Raw genomic sequence first — 13,645 nt, forward strand, 5'->3', positions numbered from 1 at the left:
AGGAAATTCAACCTGCCACAGGAGCTGCTCACATGGTTCTACTCAGCCTTCATTGAGTCTGTGAGCCTGTGTTCATCTATAACGGTTTGGTTAGGCTCAGCTACCAAATCAGACATCAGGAGACTACAGCGGACAGTCAGGACTGCTAAGAAGATTATTGGTGCCCCCCGCCTAACCTCCAAGAACTTTACATCTCCAGAGTGAGGAAGGGGGCTGGTAAAATCACTCTGGACCCCTCACACCCAGCACACTTCCTCTTTGAACTGATGTCCTCTGGCCGGCGCTACAGAGCACTGAGTACCAAAACAGCCAGACACAAGAACAGCCTTTTCCCCTAGGCCATATTCCACCTGAACAATACATAAAACATCTCAAAACTGTACATCTGTAAATAACTTATCAAAACTTTTTAGCACATGTGCACATTCACAATTCTGTCTATATTTTCTTTTTCCATATATATACAATTTTTTTGTTTTAACTTATTGTCTATTCTCTTTGTTATTAGTGTTTTATTTTCACATTATTACCTTAAATTATATGCATGTCTGTACTGGAAGCTCTTGACACCAAGACAAATTCCTTGTGTGTAAACACACTTGGCAAAAAAGCTTTTTCTTAATCTGATTCTGAGAGAGAAGAGGCAGTAGCCCCATGTGCTCATGAGGGCAATGAACTTGTTAATTAGCCATCTCCTGTGCATTTTTTTAAGTACCATTAAAACTGTTCACTAAAGCAGGGTGCCACTATCAGTTCCCAACCAGAGAAAATTCATCCAGACTTTAAAGTGTTGGGAAAGGTAGAGCAGCCTGAAGCACTAATATGTTTCTGGATGAGACGGCTGTGTAATGGTCCAAATAAAGCACCTCTCGGATATGGAATGATAAATGGAGTAGAGCAGAATGCTGCAGCCTTATGATTGGGCAATCAGACTGTATTGTTGTGAGAGACCAGTATGAGAGTGATAATGGTAAAAGTACAGTTCTCTACATTAGGGACAGGTGGGATGGTTGACTACTTGTTCAACAACTGACTAATAAACTAGTGAAGCAGTCTTTTCTAACTGACATCATGCTAAAATGTGCTCCGTGAATTTGCATCTTAAAATTTACTACCAGTACAGGCATCAAAGCATTGTTTTTATAACAAATTCACCACCCACGATCTTGCCATGCATTATAACTGAGCTCCAGAAATACTTCATAAATGTTGGACTATGTACACAAGTGTCTTAGGCCAACTTAGTGTTTTGTGTTGATTTTTTGTGTGTGTGTGTGTGTGCCATGAGCATTGTGTTTTTTTTTTTAGATGGCATGTCAAGTAGGGGTGGGGGAAAAATCAATGCAGCATAGTATCGAGATATTTTCTGTGGCAATACTGTATCGTTACATGGACGCCAAGTATCGATCTTTTATTATACTATTTGGTAGAATAATAAAATCAATTTCTTTACAGTCCACTAGATGATGGTGTTAAGTTTTTTTTTTCTGGTGACCTTCAGCATGTAGCAGTGATGGAGTACTCGAGTCCTGGACTCGGACTCGAGTCCGACTCGAGTCACTATTCTTTGGACTCGAGTCCGACTCGAGACTCCATTCTCTGGACTCGTGACTCGACTTGGACTCGCGGACTGATGACTCGTACTTGGACTCGGACTCGAGGATATATAAAATCGGACTTGAGCATTCATCACGTTGTTTTTGACTAAATATGTTATAAAAAAAATATATATATAAGGTGTTACACTTTTCCTGTTTCGTGCCCAAGACCGGCCGGGATCTATTTTTTTCCCCTCACAGACACTGCTACCGCTCGCTCTCTTTGCTTGACAACACACTCACTGACGTCACTCACTTTACGCTCGTGCATGTCAGATCAGATTACATGATTTTTTTTGTCTGTTGCGATAGTCACTGTGTCAGATGGACGACGCAATTTTGACTCCTAAAATCCTGTGGTGTCGTGAACAAGAAACATGTCAGAATAACGTTACACGTTGCTTTCTGACCAGTCGCGTGCCGTCACACACACACATTCACTTGAACACACAAACGCACTCACGCTAAATCACTCAGTCACTCACACACAAGCGCGCTCTCTCTCTCTCTCTCTCACACACACACACACACACACTCACTCACTCTCTCTCTCTCTCTCTCTTTCTCTCGGCATATCGTATTGATTTTTACGTTTTAAGTATCTTTAAAATACAGTGTCCTGTAAAATGCACGTTTCTTTTTTTCGCTGAGTGTATTTCTTTCATACAGTGTTAAAGGATTAGTTCAAACAAAAATGAAAATTTCCTAATCATTTACTCCTCCCAATGCCATCCAGGATATCCATGGCTTTTTTTCTTCAGTGGAAAATAAATTATGTTTTTTAAGGAAAACATTTCAGGATGTTTTCTTCATATAATGGACTTCAATGCCTACCAACTCAATACATTTTATCAGTTCTTTGAAGGTCCCAGAGTGGAGACATGTAGTCACTGGGAACTCGAGACTCGACTCAGACTCGAATACGGGACTCGGGATTATTATAGGTGTTGTTTTCTGGTAATGGTGACTCGACTTGGACTGGACTCGGACTCTTCTTTGGTGACTCGGACTTGGACTCGGACTCGAACACTGGGACTCGAGACTCGACTCGGACTCGACAGTTGGTGACTCGACTACAACACTGGCATGTAGTAAGTTAGTAAAATAAAGATGGCGGAACATCGCGGAAAGTTATCAGGAAAGCCACTTCCGCGTTTAAATCGGATGTAAATGTGTTTATTATTTTAAATTTAACAGTCATTTACTTTCAAATGCTCCAATTGCTGAAGGGCCTGCACAACTTTTTTGTACAAGTTCAAGTTGCATTGTTCAAAATACCTGTAGTAGCACAGCAGTGCATTCCTGTTTACATTTACAAGGTGGACAAGATTAGACTGTAATACAAATAATTGAGTTTGCCAGGTGCATACAACATTTTTTACATTTTTTAGTTTTAGTTTTGGTAGGTTTGTCTGGTTTTCAATCCCATTTTGGTCTGTTTGTATGAAACTGAAGTGAGATAAACAAAATGAGAAATGTTTCTTTTTAGTTAAAATAGATGTTGCCAAAGTTTTCCTCTGGAGACATAACTTAATAAAAAAGGTAATAAATTGCAAATATCACAGAATATTGCAATATATTTAAAATTGCAATAATACTGTATCATGACACAAGTATTGTGATAATATCGTATCATGGGGCATCTGGTGATTCCCACCCCTGATGTCAAGTGTAAAATAAAACGAGAACCCTGCATTCTGTTCTTCATCTAGCTGTTTCAGGGCTTCCTCAAAACCCACTAGTTGATGTAGTTTTGCACATCCCTGTTCTGCATATTTATTTTTCTGTGCTCTGCATGCTTTTTAATACTTTGTTTCTTTTCCAGTGGCTCCCTCCACTGTATCCCCCATAACGCCATGGAGGAGAGAGATGGAGATCTTAGTACTGGGGACAGTAAGCTGTGCATCTGTGGTCTTCCTCCTCCTGACTGCCATCATCTGCTACAAGGCCATCAAGAGGTAAGAGGTACTTATCTTCATTTTCAGAACCATATCTTATAAAAAAATAAAATAAAAACAAATACAGAAGATAGTAAAATGTGAGAATTGTGTAAGGTAAACACTTCATATAATATTGGGCATTTAATACTGAATGCACAGCATTTTTGGCATCAGGTATGTTTTGGTCATTGCCTGTAATTGTAATGAATTTCTTTCTTATGTGGAATAAAAAGAAAATATGTTGAAAAACTTTCAACTAGAGAAAAAAAAATCTAAATCAAATTTTATGTAAAAAAAAAAAAAAAATTCATACAGGTTTGAAACAACAAATGAAGGTAAACAGAGCAAATTCCATTAGTGTTTTATTTGTGTCAGCTTCAAGGTTCCTTAATTTAACAAGATAACAAGGCAGAAAGATGATATCTCCACTTCTTGTCTTATACGTGAATTGTGAATGTTGTTATTTTAGTTGAAATGACATGAAGCTGTCACCTTCCTACATTTGGAAAAAACAATGACTCTGATTCATGGTTAGGAAAATGAATGTTTTTTGCACTGATGGTGCAGTAGAAGGCATAAGCATTGCGTGGTGTGTCAGCCTTAAGCTTCTCTTTTGGTTTGGTACCAGTGACATGCTTTCAAGGGAACAACTGAGAGGCCTGTCAAATCAGCTGCAGACAGGGAAACAGCCTCAGACAGTCCAGCGAAAAAGGAAAGAGGCTCCCAGACTATATTTGATGCAGCCAGGGCTAAACTACAACAATTAATTTAGCAGATGTATCATTTAGATTTAGCAGATGTACAGGTGCATCTCAATAAATTAGAATGTCGTGGAAAAGTTAATTTATTTCAGTAATTCAACTCAAATTGTTAAACTTTGTATTAAATAATTAAATGCACACATACTGAAGTAGTTTAAGTCTTTGGTTCTTATAATTGTAATGATTTTGGCTCACATTTAACAAAAACCCACCAATTCTCAACACACTTGAATATGGTGACATGCAAATCAGCTAATCAACTCAAAACACCTGCAAAGGTTTCCTGAGCTTTCAAAATGGTCTCTCAGTTTGGTTCACTAGGCTACATAATCATGGGGAAGACTGCTGATCTGACAGTTGTCCAGAAGACAATCATTGACACCCTTCACAAGGAGGGTAAGACACAAACATTCATTGCCAAAGAAGCTGGCTGTTCACAGAGTGCTGTATCCAAGCATGTTAACAGAAAGTTGAGTGGAAGGAAAAAGTGTGGAAGAAAAAGATGCACAACCAACCGAGAGAACCACAGCCTTATGAGGATGGTCAAGCAAAATCGATTCAATAATTTGAGTGAACTTCACAAGGAATGGACTGAGGCTGGGGTCAAGGCATCAAGACCCACCACACACAGACGTGTGTCAAGGAATTTGGCTACAGTTGTCGTATTCCTCTTGTTAAGCCACTCCTGAACCACAGACAACATCAGAGGCATCTTACATGGGCTAAGGAGAAGAAGAACTGGACTGTTGCCCGGTGGTCCAAAGTCCTCTTTTCAGATGAGAGCAATTTTTGGTTTCATTTGGAAACCAAGGTCCTAGAGTCTGGAGGAAGGGTGGAGAAGCTCATAGCCCAAGTTGCTTGAAGTCCAGTGTTAAGTTTCCACAGTCTGTGATGATTTGGGGTGCAATGTCACCTGCTGGTGTTGGTCCATTGAGTTTTTTGAAAACCAAAGTCACTGCACCCTTTACCAAGAAATTTTGGAGCACTTCATGCTTCCTTCTACTGACCAGCTTTCTGAAGATGCTGATTTCATTTTCCAGCAGGATTTGGCACATGCCCACACTACCAAAAGCACCAAAAGTTGGTTAAATGACCATGGTGTTGGTGTGCTTGACTGGCCAGCAAACTCACCAGACCTGAACCCCACAGAGAAACTATGGGGTAAAGTTTTCACAAAATGTTATTTAACAAAAATGTTTGAGTTAATACTATAGCTCCCAAGTTAAAAAAGTGTATGAGCTACTACAGAAAGTGATATAGTGATGGCATGTATTAAAGGTCAATGTTTGTTCCTTAAAAAATGCTGAGTAACTCCAACCTGACAGCTGAGAGCTTTTCTGATTACTTAGAAGAGAAATAAAAATAAATATGATACAGCACAATGCAAAATAGCAATACAGGTGCATCTCAATAAATTAGAATGTCGTGGAAAAGTTCATTTATTTCAGTAATTGAACTCAAATTGTGAAACTCGTGTATTAAATAAATTAAATGCACACAGACTGAAGTAGTTTAAGTCTTTGTTTTTTTTAATTGTGATGATTTTGGCTCACATTTAACAAAAAACCACCAATTCATCTCAACAAATTAGAATACTTCATAAGACTTCATAATTTATGGTTCACTTGCAAAAAGGGCAGTGTGAAAGCGAACCATACAAAAAAAAAAAAGGTATTTGGTCCAGACCAAAGCATGTGAGCTAGTGGACTTTCCTGGTGTGAATACACCCTTAGTCAAAAGAGAGCCACTGAGATACCACTTTTATCTGCATTAGTACAGCATGTCACTGGAACTGTTGACTATTTATCATGAGGATTTTTTACTGCAGATTTTGCAGAAACTAAATATTTCTCCTCCCATATTTGTTTAAACATTTCTACTTTAGGGCGCTGATTGTTTAATATATACTAAAAATAAACTCTTTACAAAAGCGAATTCACATGGCTCAGGATTATGATAAATCATTAGATGTCTCATCCTTGTGGACTGTTAGAGTTGGTATTATCAGCTGTTGTCCAACCATCCTCAAGCAGGTATCATCTATAAAACATCTAATGGCTGGTTGCACAGCTTTATTGGCAAATTGGAATGCAGGACCAGAACTGATTGCTTCAACCCCCCTCCCCCCAGAGATCATGACTCTTCTGCATCAGAATCCATGTGATAACCATCAGTTGACTATATTTGGCCTGGTTCATGTCATCCTGAAGCTGCTCTCATTAAATTGAAACTATTCAGATTTTCCAGTGAAACTAGTGGAGGAAGATCCAATCTGTTAATGTTAAAACATTCCAGTGTTCTGGAAATTAATCTTTTATTTATGGAAGCTGTGGAACATCCCCTCCTAGCTACTGTATGAGGACTTGTTATGAGCTCTGTTTTGGAATCATTTCACTTAGTGAAATCATTTGTTACATATTACCTCTTTTTTGCCTGAGAACTTGGTATAAGGAAGCCAACTCCCAAAGGAAAACCCAGCTGGCAGCTACTTCCCCACTAATAAGCTTGCCCAGTCTGCCAAAATGAAGAGAGAGACATGTTTAATTCCTTCCTTTATATGCATGCGAACACATCATTTAGCTATGCCCAATGACCGATGCACTGCAAATGGTGCTTGATCAAACAGTTGCTTAAGTGTCCCAGTGAAGGCTCGGATTATTACCCCAATCATTGCTTTATGGCATCTGCATGCTGAAGCCTGGTGTGGCTCACTTATTGTAATGAGTTTAATGGAATTAGAGGCACTGGAGGGGAAAGCTAAAGCAGTTTTGTTGAAAAGTTGCTCAGTGCACATAGTGTAGAATGGATCTTAGAGGAGAGAAATGCTGTGCTTTGTGATTTTTGACCACTGATAAACAAATGATAAAGCATCCCGGTCATTGAGCAGTAGTGTAATTATGATAAACACATTCAGAACTCTCTGGATAAGATGAGCAAACATAACTTCAGTTCACCCCCCCACCCCAGCTCTGCTGAACATGCAGCACTGTTAAAGGGATAGTTCACCTTCAGTTCAAAAACAATATGCAAGGACCAGCAACTCAAGGTGAACTATCCCTTTAAATGCTGTCATGCATAGTTACAGTCAACACATACTAAAAATATATTTTTGAGTGAACTTCATTTACATTTGAAATGCTAATTAGATTTAGGCTTGTGTTTATAGTGCTCTGAGACACTGAGACTAAAAAGGCTAAATTGTCTCTGACATGTTAACGTTCATAACAATAGTGCTGTGATTATCTGTAAAATGTATTTGCAAAATTATGCACTATCAGCCTTTGTCTAAGTTTCTTTCCCGTAGGGTAAAAATTTGCACATACACCATAGAAAACATATCTTATTGATTATTTTTGAGTGTATGGGTTGCACTCGTGCTTGAGGGTAATAAACATTTCAAGACAGTACTACTTTTGGGCAACATCTGTTAGGGGCTGTTCACATGTAGCGTCTAAAAATGCTTGGAAAACGCTAGGCGCTCTGCTTTCTGTTTTTTTTCCTAAGCGTTCGGGCGCTTGCGCTCCGGAGGCGTCTGCCGTTGCTAAGCAACCATGACCTGCGCTCTCCATGAAGACGCAGAAGTTTAGCAAAGGATAAATGGATTTGCAAGCACTAAAAATCACTTGCAGTAGCTCTGCTACTAAATTTATTTAAAAATGGCTATAATTGTTATTGTATGTTTATCTGTTCCTTCATCTTGGCTGAGCTTTCAGTGTTGTTACAGGAAAGGATAAAGCTGATTGGTTGGTTCTTGTCACATGACCCACGGTGCGCTTGCAGCATTCTGAAAAGTTTAAATGTTTTTATCTCAATGTGGCACGGACGCACCAGGAAAAATGAGCGTGACGCACCGTGTGCACGTCGCTTCCTTTATGAGCGTGCCTGCTGCGCGTCTACATTTGAAATAACGAACTTGAGCGCGCAAGAGATGCAATATGTGAACAGCCCCTTATGCAGTACCTTTTGAAATCAAATTTTTTAAAAATACTTATTTTTAAAAATCACTTCTTAATTTGTGATTATGATTATAGTGTGATAAAACGTAGTTGATTATTATAATTAATGACATTTTGGGAAAAAATTAGTTTAATATTCTATCTAGTTTATTAAGATTTGATGGGCACATGAAAGCATGCTGCATAATTGTTATACAGCATCATTTACCTTTGAACCATCCATTGAACCTACAGTCATGTGGAAAAAATCTAAGCCCACTCTGTTTATTTTCAGAGGAAGTGAATACATTCTGGCGCCTATTTCAGAGAGCCGGGTTAGAAAATATTTACCTCTACGTGTAATGTTTTGTGTAGCTCCCTGCCATGTCTGTACTACACGTCATGTATTATTAAGGGCCCAGGACCACATTTGGAAGTGAGGATATGGCTGTTTTAGGTTCTGCAGTGATATTCCAGGCCTTTATTTCATTGAGAAAGGACAAACTGAACCACTGAGCATCCAACCCTGTGTTCACCAAACAAGAAATCTTGGGTGTTATATGAGTGTATGTATACATGTAGAGTGTTTATGGAGATTCCAATCAGCTTTGAATTTTAAAGTTGCACTAAATTTTTTTATACATAAAGAATTTAATAGTTTTACCCCGTTATAGCATGTCTCTAAAACCAAAATTTTAACATATTCAAAATCAGATAGGATAAGCTGATTTTTTTAAAAAATCTTTGTCACTGCAGTTTTTAGGCATCTACACAGGAAGAGAATGGCTGTTACAAATCGCTTGTTTTTCTAACTTCAGCTATGATTCAGAGCGTATCCTTCCAGATCAGCATTTATTTTAGTCCGAGAGACATTTTTTTGGACCACATTTTCCCACAGGATTTATGTGTCGACCTCAGAGGAGAGGTCACATAAGACCCAGGAAAACAAACAGTGTTTTAAATGTCTGGGGAATGGCCACAAGGACCTCTCAGGTGCTGTTGTCCATCAGTGAGAAAAGGTGGTAAAGAGACAGAAACTGAGTGAGAGAGAGAGTGTGTGCATGAGCAGGCTCAGTGCTGATTCAGGGGAAAGATAAAGGAGTTTTTGGCTTCCCATCCTGGCACGTTACATAAGCTGAGTGGTCCAGAGAGAAACTGGGCGAATGTCAGGGCATCTGCACACAGTGCAGTAGAGCAACACGTCTCAAGGGACATCTGCACAACTGCTGGAGTCCATGAGCCTTTAGCAGGTTGGAGGGGGGATAGAAACAAGCTCTCAGTGGAAAATTACTGTTTAGCTGAAAAAGCATAAACGTTAGTTTTATGCAGTGGACTTCCAGACAGGGTGTACGTGAATTGAGTAGACAGGGTTGATGTGATCAATCCAAAGATCCTTCTCTGCCTAAAGAATCTGACTATTCATTATGGAGTCTGCATTTTTCATTTGCATGGAATTGTTCTTCATTCATCTTCAGCGTTCAAGCGTGTCAAATAGATGAAGGCCAGTCCTTAAGTGACCCCGTGCAGCAGCTCTACAGCTCTTCTTTTGTTTATAATATACTTTTATAATCTTTGTGTTTACTTAAGCTAATTATTTTTTTATTTAATGTGATCTCAACCTAAGGATTATATGACTATTTTATTTCTCCCCGAGTGTTTATTTCTGAAAGGAAGGAGGATAGCGAGACCTTGTTTTCTTCACATTTTTTTCCTTGCTATCCTCTTCCTTCCCCACTCCACCCCTCAAAAATCAGATGAGGCAGAGTTTTTCCCATGAGTAAATCATGCAAAGCGAGAGGATGTCTTTATAGGAAAGCCCTGCAGCCTGGGGCATCTTGTGACAGATGGCCCCTGCAGAGCTACGGGATTGTCTCATCAGTCCTGCCCAAGAGACAGAGACTGTGTTTATCACAGCAGATGAGCGCTAGCTACCTCTGAACATTTAATCAATCTTGACAAGGACTTATAGTCGAATTCAGTTGAAGGTATAGCTGTATTTGTTGCTCAAGGTTTGAAATTCTAGGTCTTTTTAGAAGCTGAAGAGGAGGAAACAAGATCCATGCTGATAATAATATGCTGTCTAATCAAAACAGCAGAAAAAGTAATGATAATTAAGAGGGATAATGCACACAAAAACGAAAATCCTGTCATTTACTCACCCTTCTGTCGTTCCAGACTGTATTACTTTTTTCTTATGCAGAACAAAAATTAAGATATTCTGAAGATTGTTTCAACTGTTTTTTTCCCCCAACAAACTCAACAAATTAGGACCCTCTTTACTATGAACTATCCTTTGAAAAGTTAGAGATTGGCAAGATAATTTTTTTGGTTGGTTTTGTTTTCGAAAAGTCCCTTATGCTCAGCAAGGCTGCATTTATTTGTTCAAAAATACAGTACATATACAGTAATATTGCGAACAATTCATTTATTTGAATGTGATGGCAAAGCTGAATTTTCAGCATCATTACTCCAGTCTTCAGAGTCACATGATCCTTCAGAAATCATTCTAATATGCTTATTTGGTGCTCAGGAGACATTATTATATTAGTTGAAAACAGCTTAATATTTTTATTCAGAATTCTTTGATATATATTGATGAAGTTCAAAAACCATGAACATTTTTCCATGTTTAAATGACGGCTGTAGCAAAGCTCCAAACACAAATTACATTTCATAAGGGTCAGCTAAAACAAATGCTCTTTATCTTATCTTGTCTGCAAAAGCAGCCTTCATTCAACAAGTTGCTATCTTGTGTGTATTTCTCTGGAAGAAACGGGTCAATTTTAATGAGCTCAAGCCCTGTTTATGAAATTCGACTTATCCTCTAGACAGAACCCAGAGAGCTGCAGACACTAAAGATGAGCTCTGTAAAGGTCAGGTTGTTTTCTTTCTCATGACAATTTTTATTTATCCTGACCTAATCATTAATGTGATGTGTAATCTCTTTTTCTGGTATTTACTGTTATTGTTCATTAATTGTTCAAGCTTTTGGTGTGTTTACTCTAGAACTCAGTGACCAAACACTTTTATGGTGTATTTTAATCAAATTCACATTTATTATTACTACACACAGTTCTAAGACTTAAAACCCAGACAGCTCTGAGTTGAATAATTTCAACATTTGATAAAAAGCAAAAATATAAAAAAAAATTTAATGGTAGGAAATAAAAATTGTGAGTCACATATTTGCAGGTTTGAGTGCACGAAATACTAATAAAGTTGTTCCTTGTGATTATTGTATTTGTTTAATGACACTCAAATAAATAAAAGGGTCTTTGAATAATATACAGTACTTCAGCACTTAACCTCTGAGTTATATTCAGGGTGTCTAAAAATATTTATCGGGTATTGCTGAAAATAAATTTCACTGTGGGGATTCTGAATGCCATTTTTACATCCATAAACCATTCAGTTGAGCCCTATTGTATGAATGTGTCATTTTAGCAGTGACAGATTAGCTTATTGGACATTGTAGATAGCTGCTTTCATGTGGCAGCTTTCTGTGCAGCCTTACTTTGCAAAATCTGATTCAAACCTTTACTTATATTAATTTTGGCATCTTACAAAATGTGAATCCTCAGAATCCATCTCTCTAAATAACCAGCTCTTACCTCAGGCCCTCTCTACCATTAAGTCAATATGTGACTGACATGATTTAACAAAATATCAACAGATTGGATGTGCGTGCTCCACTGTTTGGGCAGCTATGGATTGTAATGCAGTTATGAAGTCAATTGGATGCAGGCAGGTTGCATATTTCAAATCGTAATAAAGAACGGACAGGCCAGAGCGCATACCACAGCTTTTTAAGTCCAGCAGCCATTACGGCTTGCGGGAAGTCATTTAAACTGCAGAATAACTCATTTTGATGACCTGTGCTGCTATTTATCAACTAGACTTTGTTAGCGTCTCAAGCAGCGTTTAAAAGTGTGCACTCAGGCTTCCTGAAACACTGACTGTAAAATAGAACAAATACGGCACACAGAAAACACCGTGATTTAAATTGAACCTACCATAAGCACTATTTGTGTTTTCCTTTCCTAGTTTTTCTGTTTGTGTTTGAGACATTGTATTTCATTGCACAAAGCTCAAGCCTCTAAAACCCGATCAATAGCATCCTCAATCTGAGCAAAAGCTTAATCTTTTTGTTCTCTTTTCCAGGAAACCCCTTCGAAAAGAAGAGAATGGCACAAGCCGAGGGGAGTATGCCATGAGCTCACGCTGTAAACAGCAGGTAGTGGAAACCAATAACACTGGAGTATAGTGGCCATGCTACAGCAGGCATGTACAGCTGAACATTCTGTACCCTACAGCACCACCATCTCTATTTGGGTTTATGAGATGGACGCAAGGTATATTATCAATTTATGAATGGTAAACCTCATGGTTGCTCTTCTTGAGACATAAAATGATGTTTAAAGAAAAGACTAAGGTGAATATGTAATGACTGATGTGTACAGGCAAGAATAAGCAGGTTTTGAGGAGACACAGAAACTTTTACCGATGCTGGCAGCTGCACGAATATCATGAGACTCAACCTGGTGGCCCCCTGGGGCCCCTTTGAGGACAATATACAACATCAACAAAATAAAAGCATGCACTTTCTGTTGAATGCAATGATGTTTTAAAATTCCTGTCTTCTCTTGTCTTTAACTCTGTCTTTGCAGTGTTCCTCATTAAACATTAAGGGTTCTCTCACCTCATGTAGATTTTGTGTGAGTGTTTAATGGATAATTGACTGCAATTGGCCCCACTGTTTTTATAAAATTTCCAAATGGGATTGGGTGGTCCTGCATTTTATGTACCAAATATACAAGGGAGAATTAGAATTGTTTTCCTTAAACATCCAGAGTTTTTGTAAATGTCAAAGCTATGTTTGGATGCATAGACAACATAGTGTACAGTATGAAATATGGATAACTCTTTATTTTAAGATGAACAATTGATTGAGTAGTTGAGATTTTAACAATAATGGGTGAGAGTCCCATTATAGAAAGACACTCTTTAGGAAATAGTGCTTTTAAAGTGTTAAATCTTTGCCGTAATGTATTTAAGTTAGCTCTAGACAAGACATTTCAAAGCAAGTGTCCACAATTAAATATCCATTATCTAAAAATAAATATCCAATATGGACAAGTACTGATTAAAAATTGACTAATGATGTCAGATATGGTCCTAACATATGATGCAACTCTAACTAGTTTGGCTTTCGGTGTTACATTGAGATGGAATGTGCACAATATGATGGATGTCCTGTATCCGTTTACCTTTCAGTAGCTGCAAATACCTGTTCAGTTGTTAATTACAACTGAAACACTTCACAATTAGTCCGGATTTGTTTATCAAAGTGGTCCATAATTTTGCTCAAAGTAGATATTATTACAAGCGGGAAACAAGAAAATAAAATGGTT

At 38.2% G+C, this 13,645-nt stretch overlaps 1 protein-coding gene across 3 annotated transcripts in view; it reads left to right on the forward strand.

Moving 5' to 3' along the window:
* The window catches only part of LOC122148979 (proline-rich membrane anchor 1-like), a 29,491-nt gene extending 16,395 nt beyond the window's left edge, over nucleotides 1-13,096 (forward strand). For 2 of the 3 annotated variants that reach the window (XM_042777756.1, XM_042777757.1), the window contains exons 3-4: nucleotides 3,424-3,556; nucleotides 12,396-13,096. In XM_042777756.1, the coding sequence (XP_042633690.1) occupies nucleotides 3,424-3,556; nucleotides 12,396-12,498 (236 nt within the window). In that variant the 3' untranslated portion in view covers nucleotides 12,499-13,096. The remainder of the gene's footprint in view (nucleotides 1-3,423; nucleotides 3,557-12,395) is intronic. The other variant, XR_006162759.1, reaches the window with a different exon arrangement.
* Nucleotides 13,097-13,645: the final 549 nt, after the last annotated feature.

Source organism: Cyprinus carpio, chromosome A20 (assembly GCF_018340385.1).
Source record: "Cyprinus carpio isolate SPL01 chromosome A20, ASM1834038v1, whole genome shotgun sequence".
NCBI lineage: Eukaryota > Metazoa > Chordata > Actinopteri > Cypriniformes > Cyprinidae > Cyprinus > Cyprinus carpio.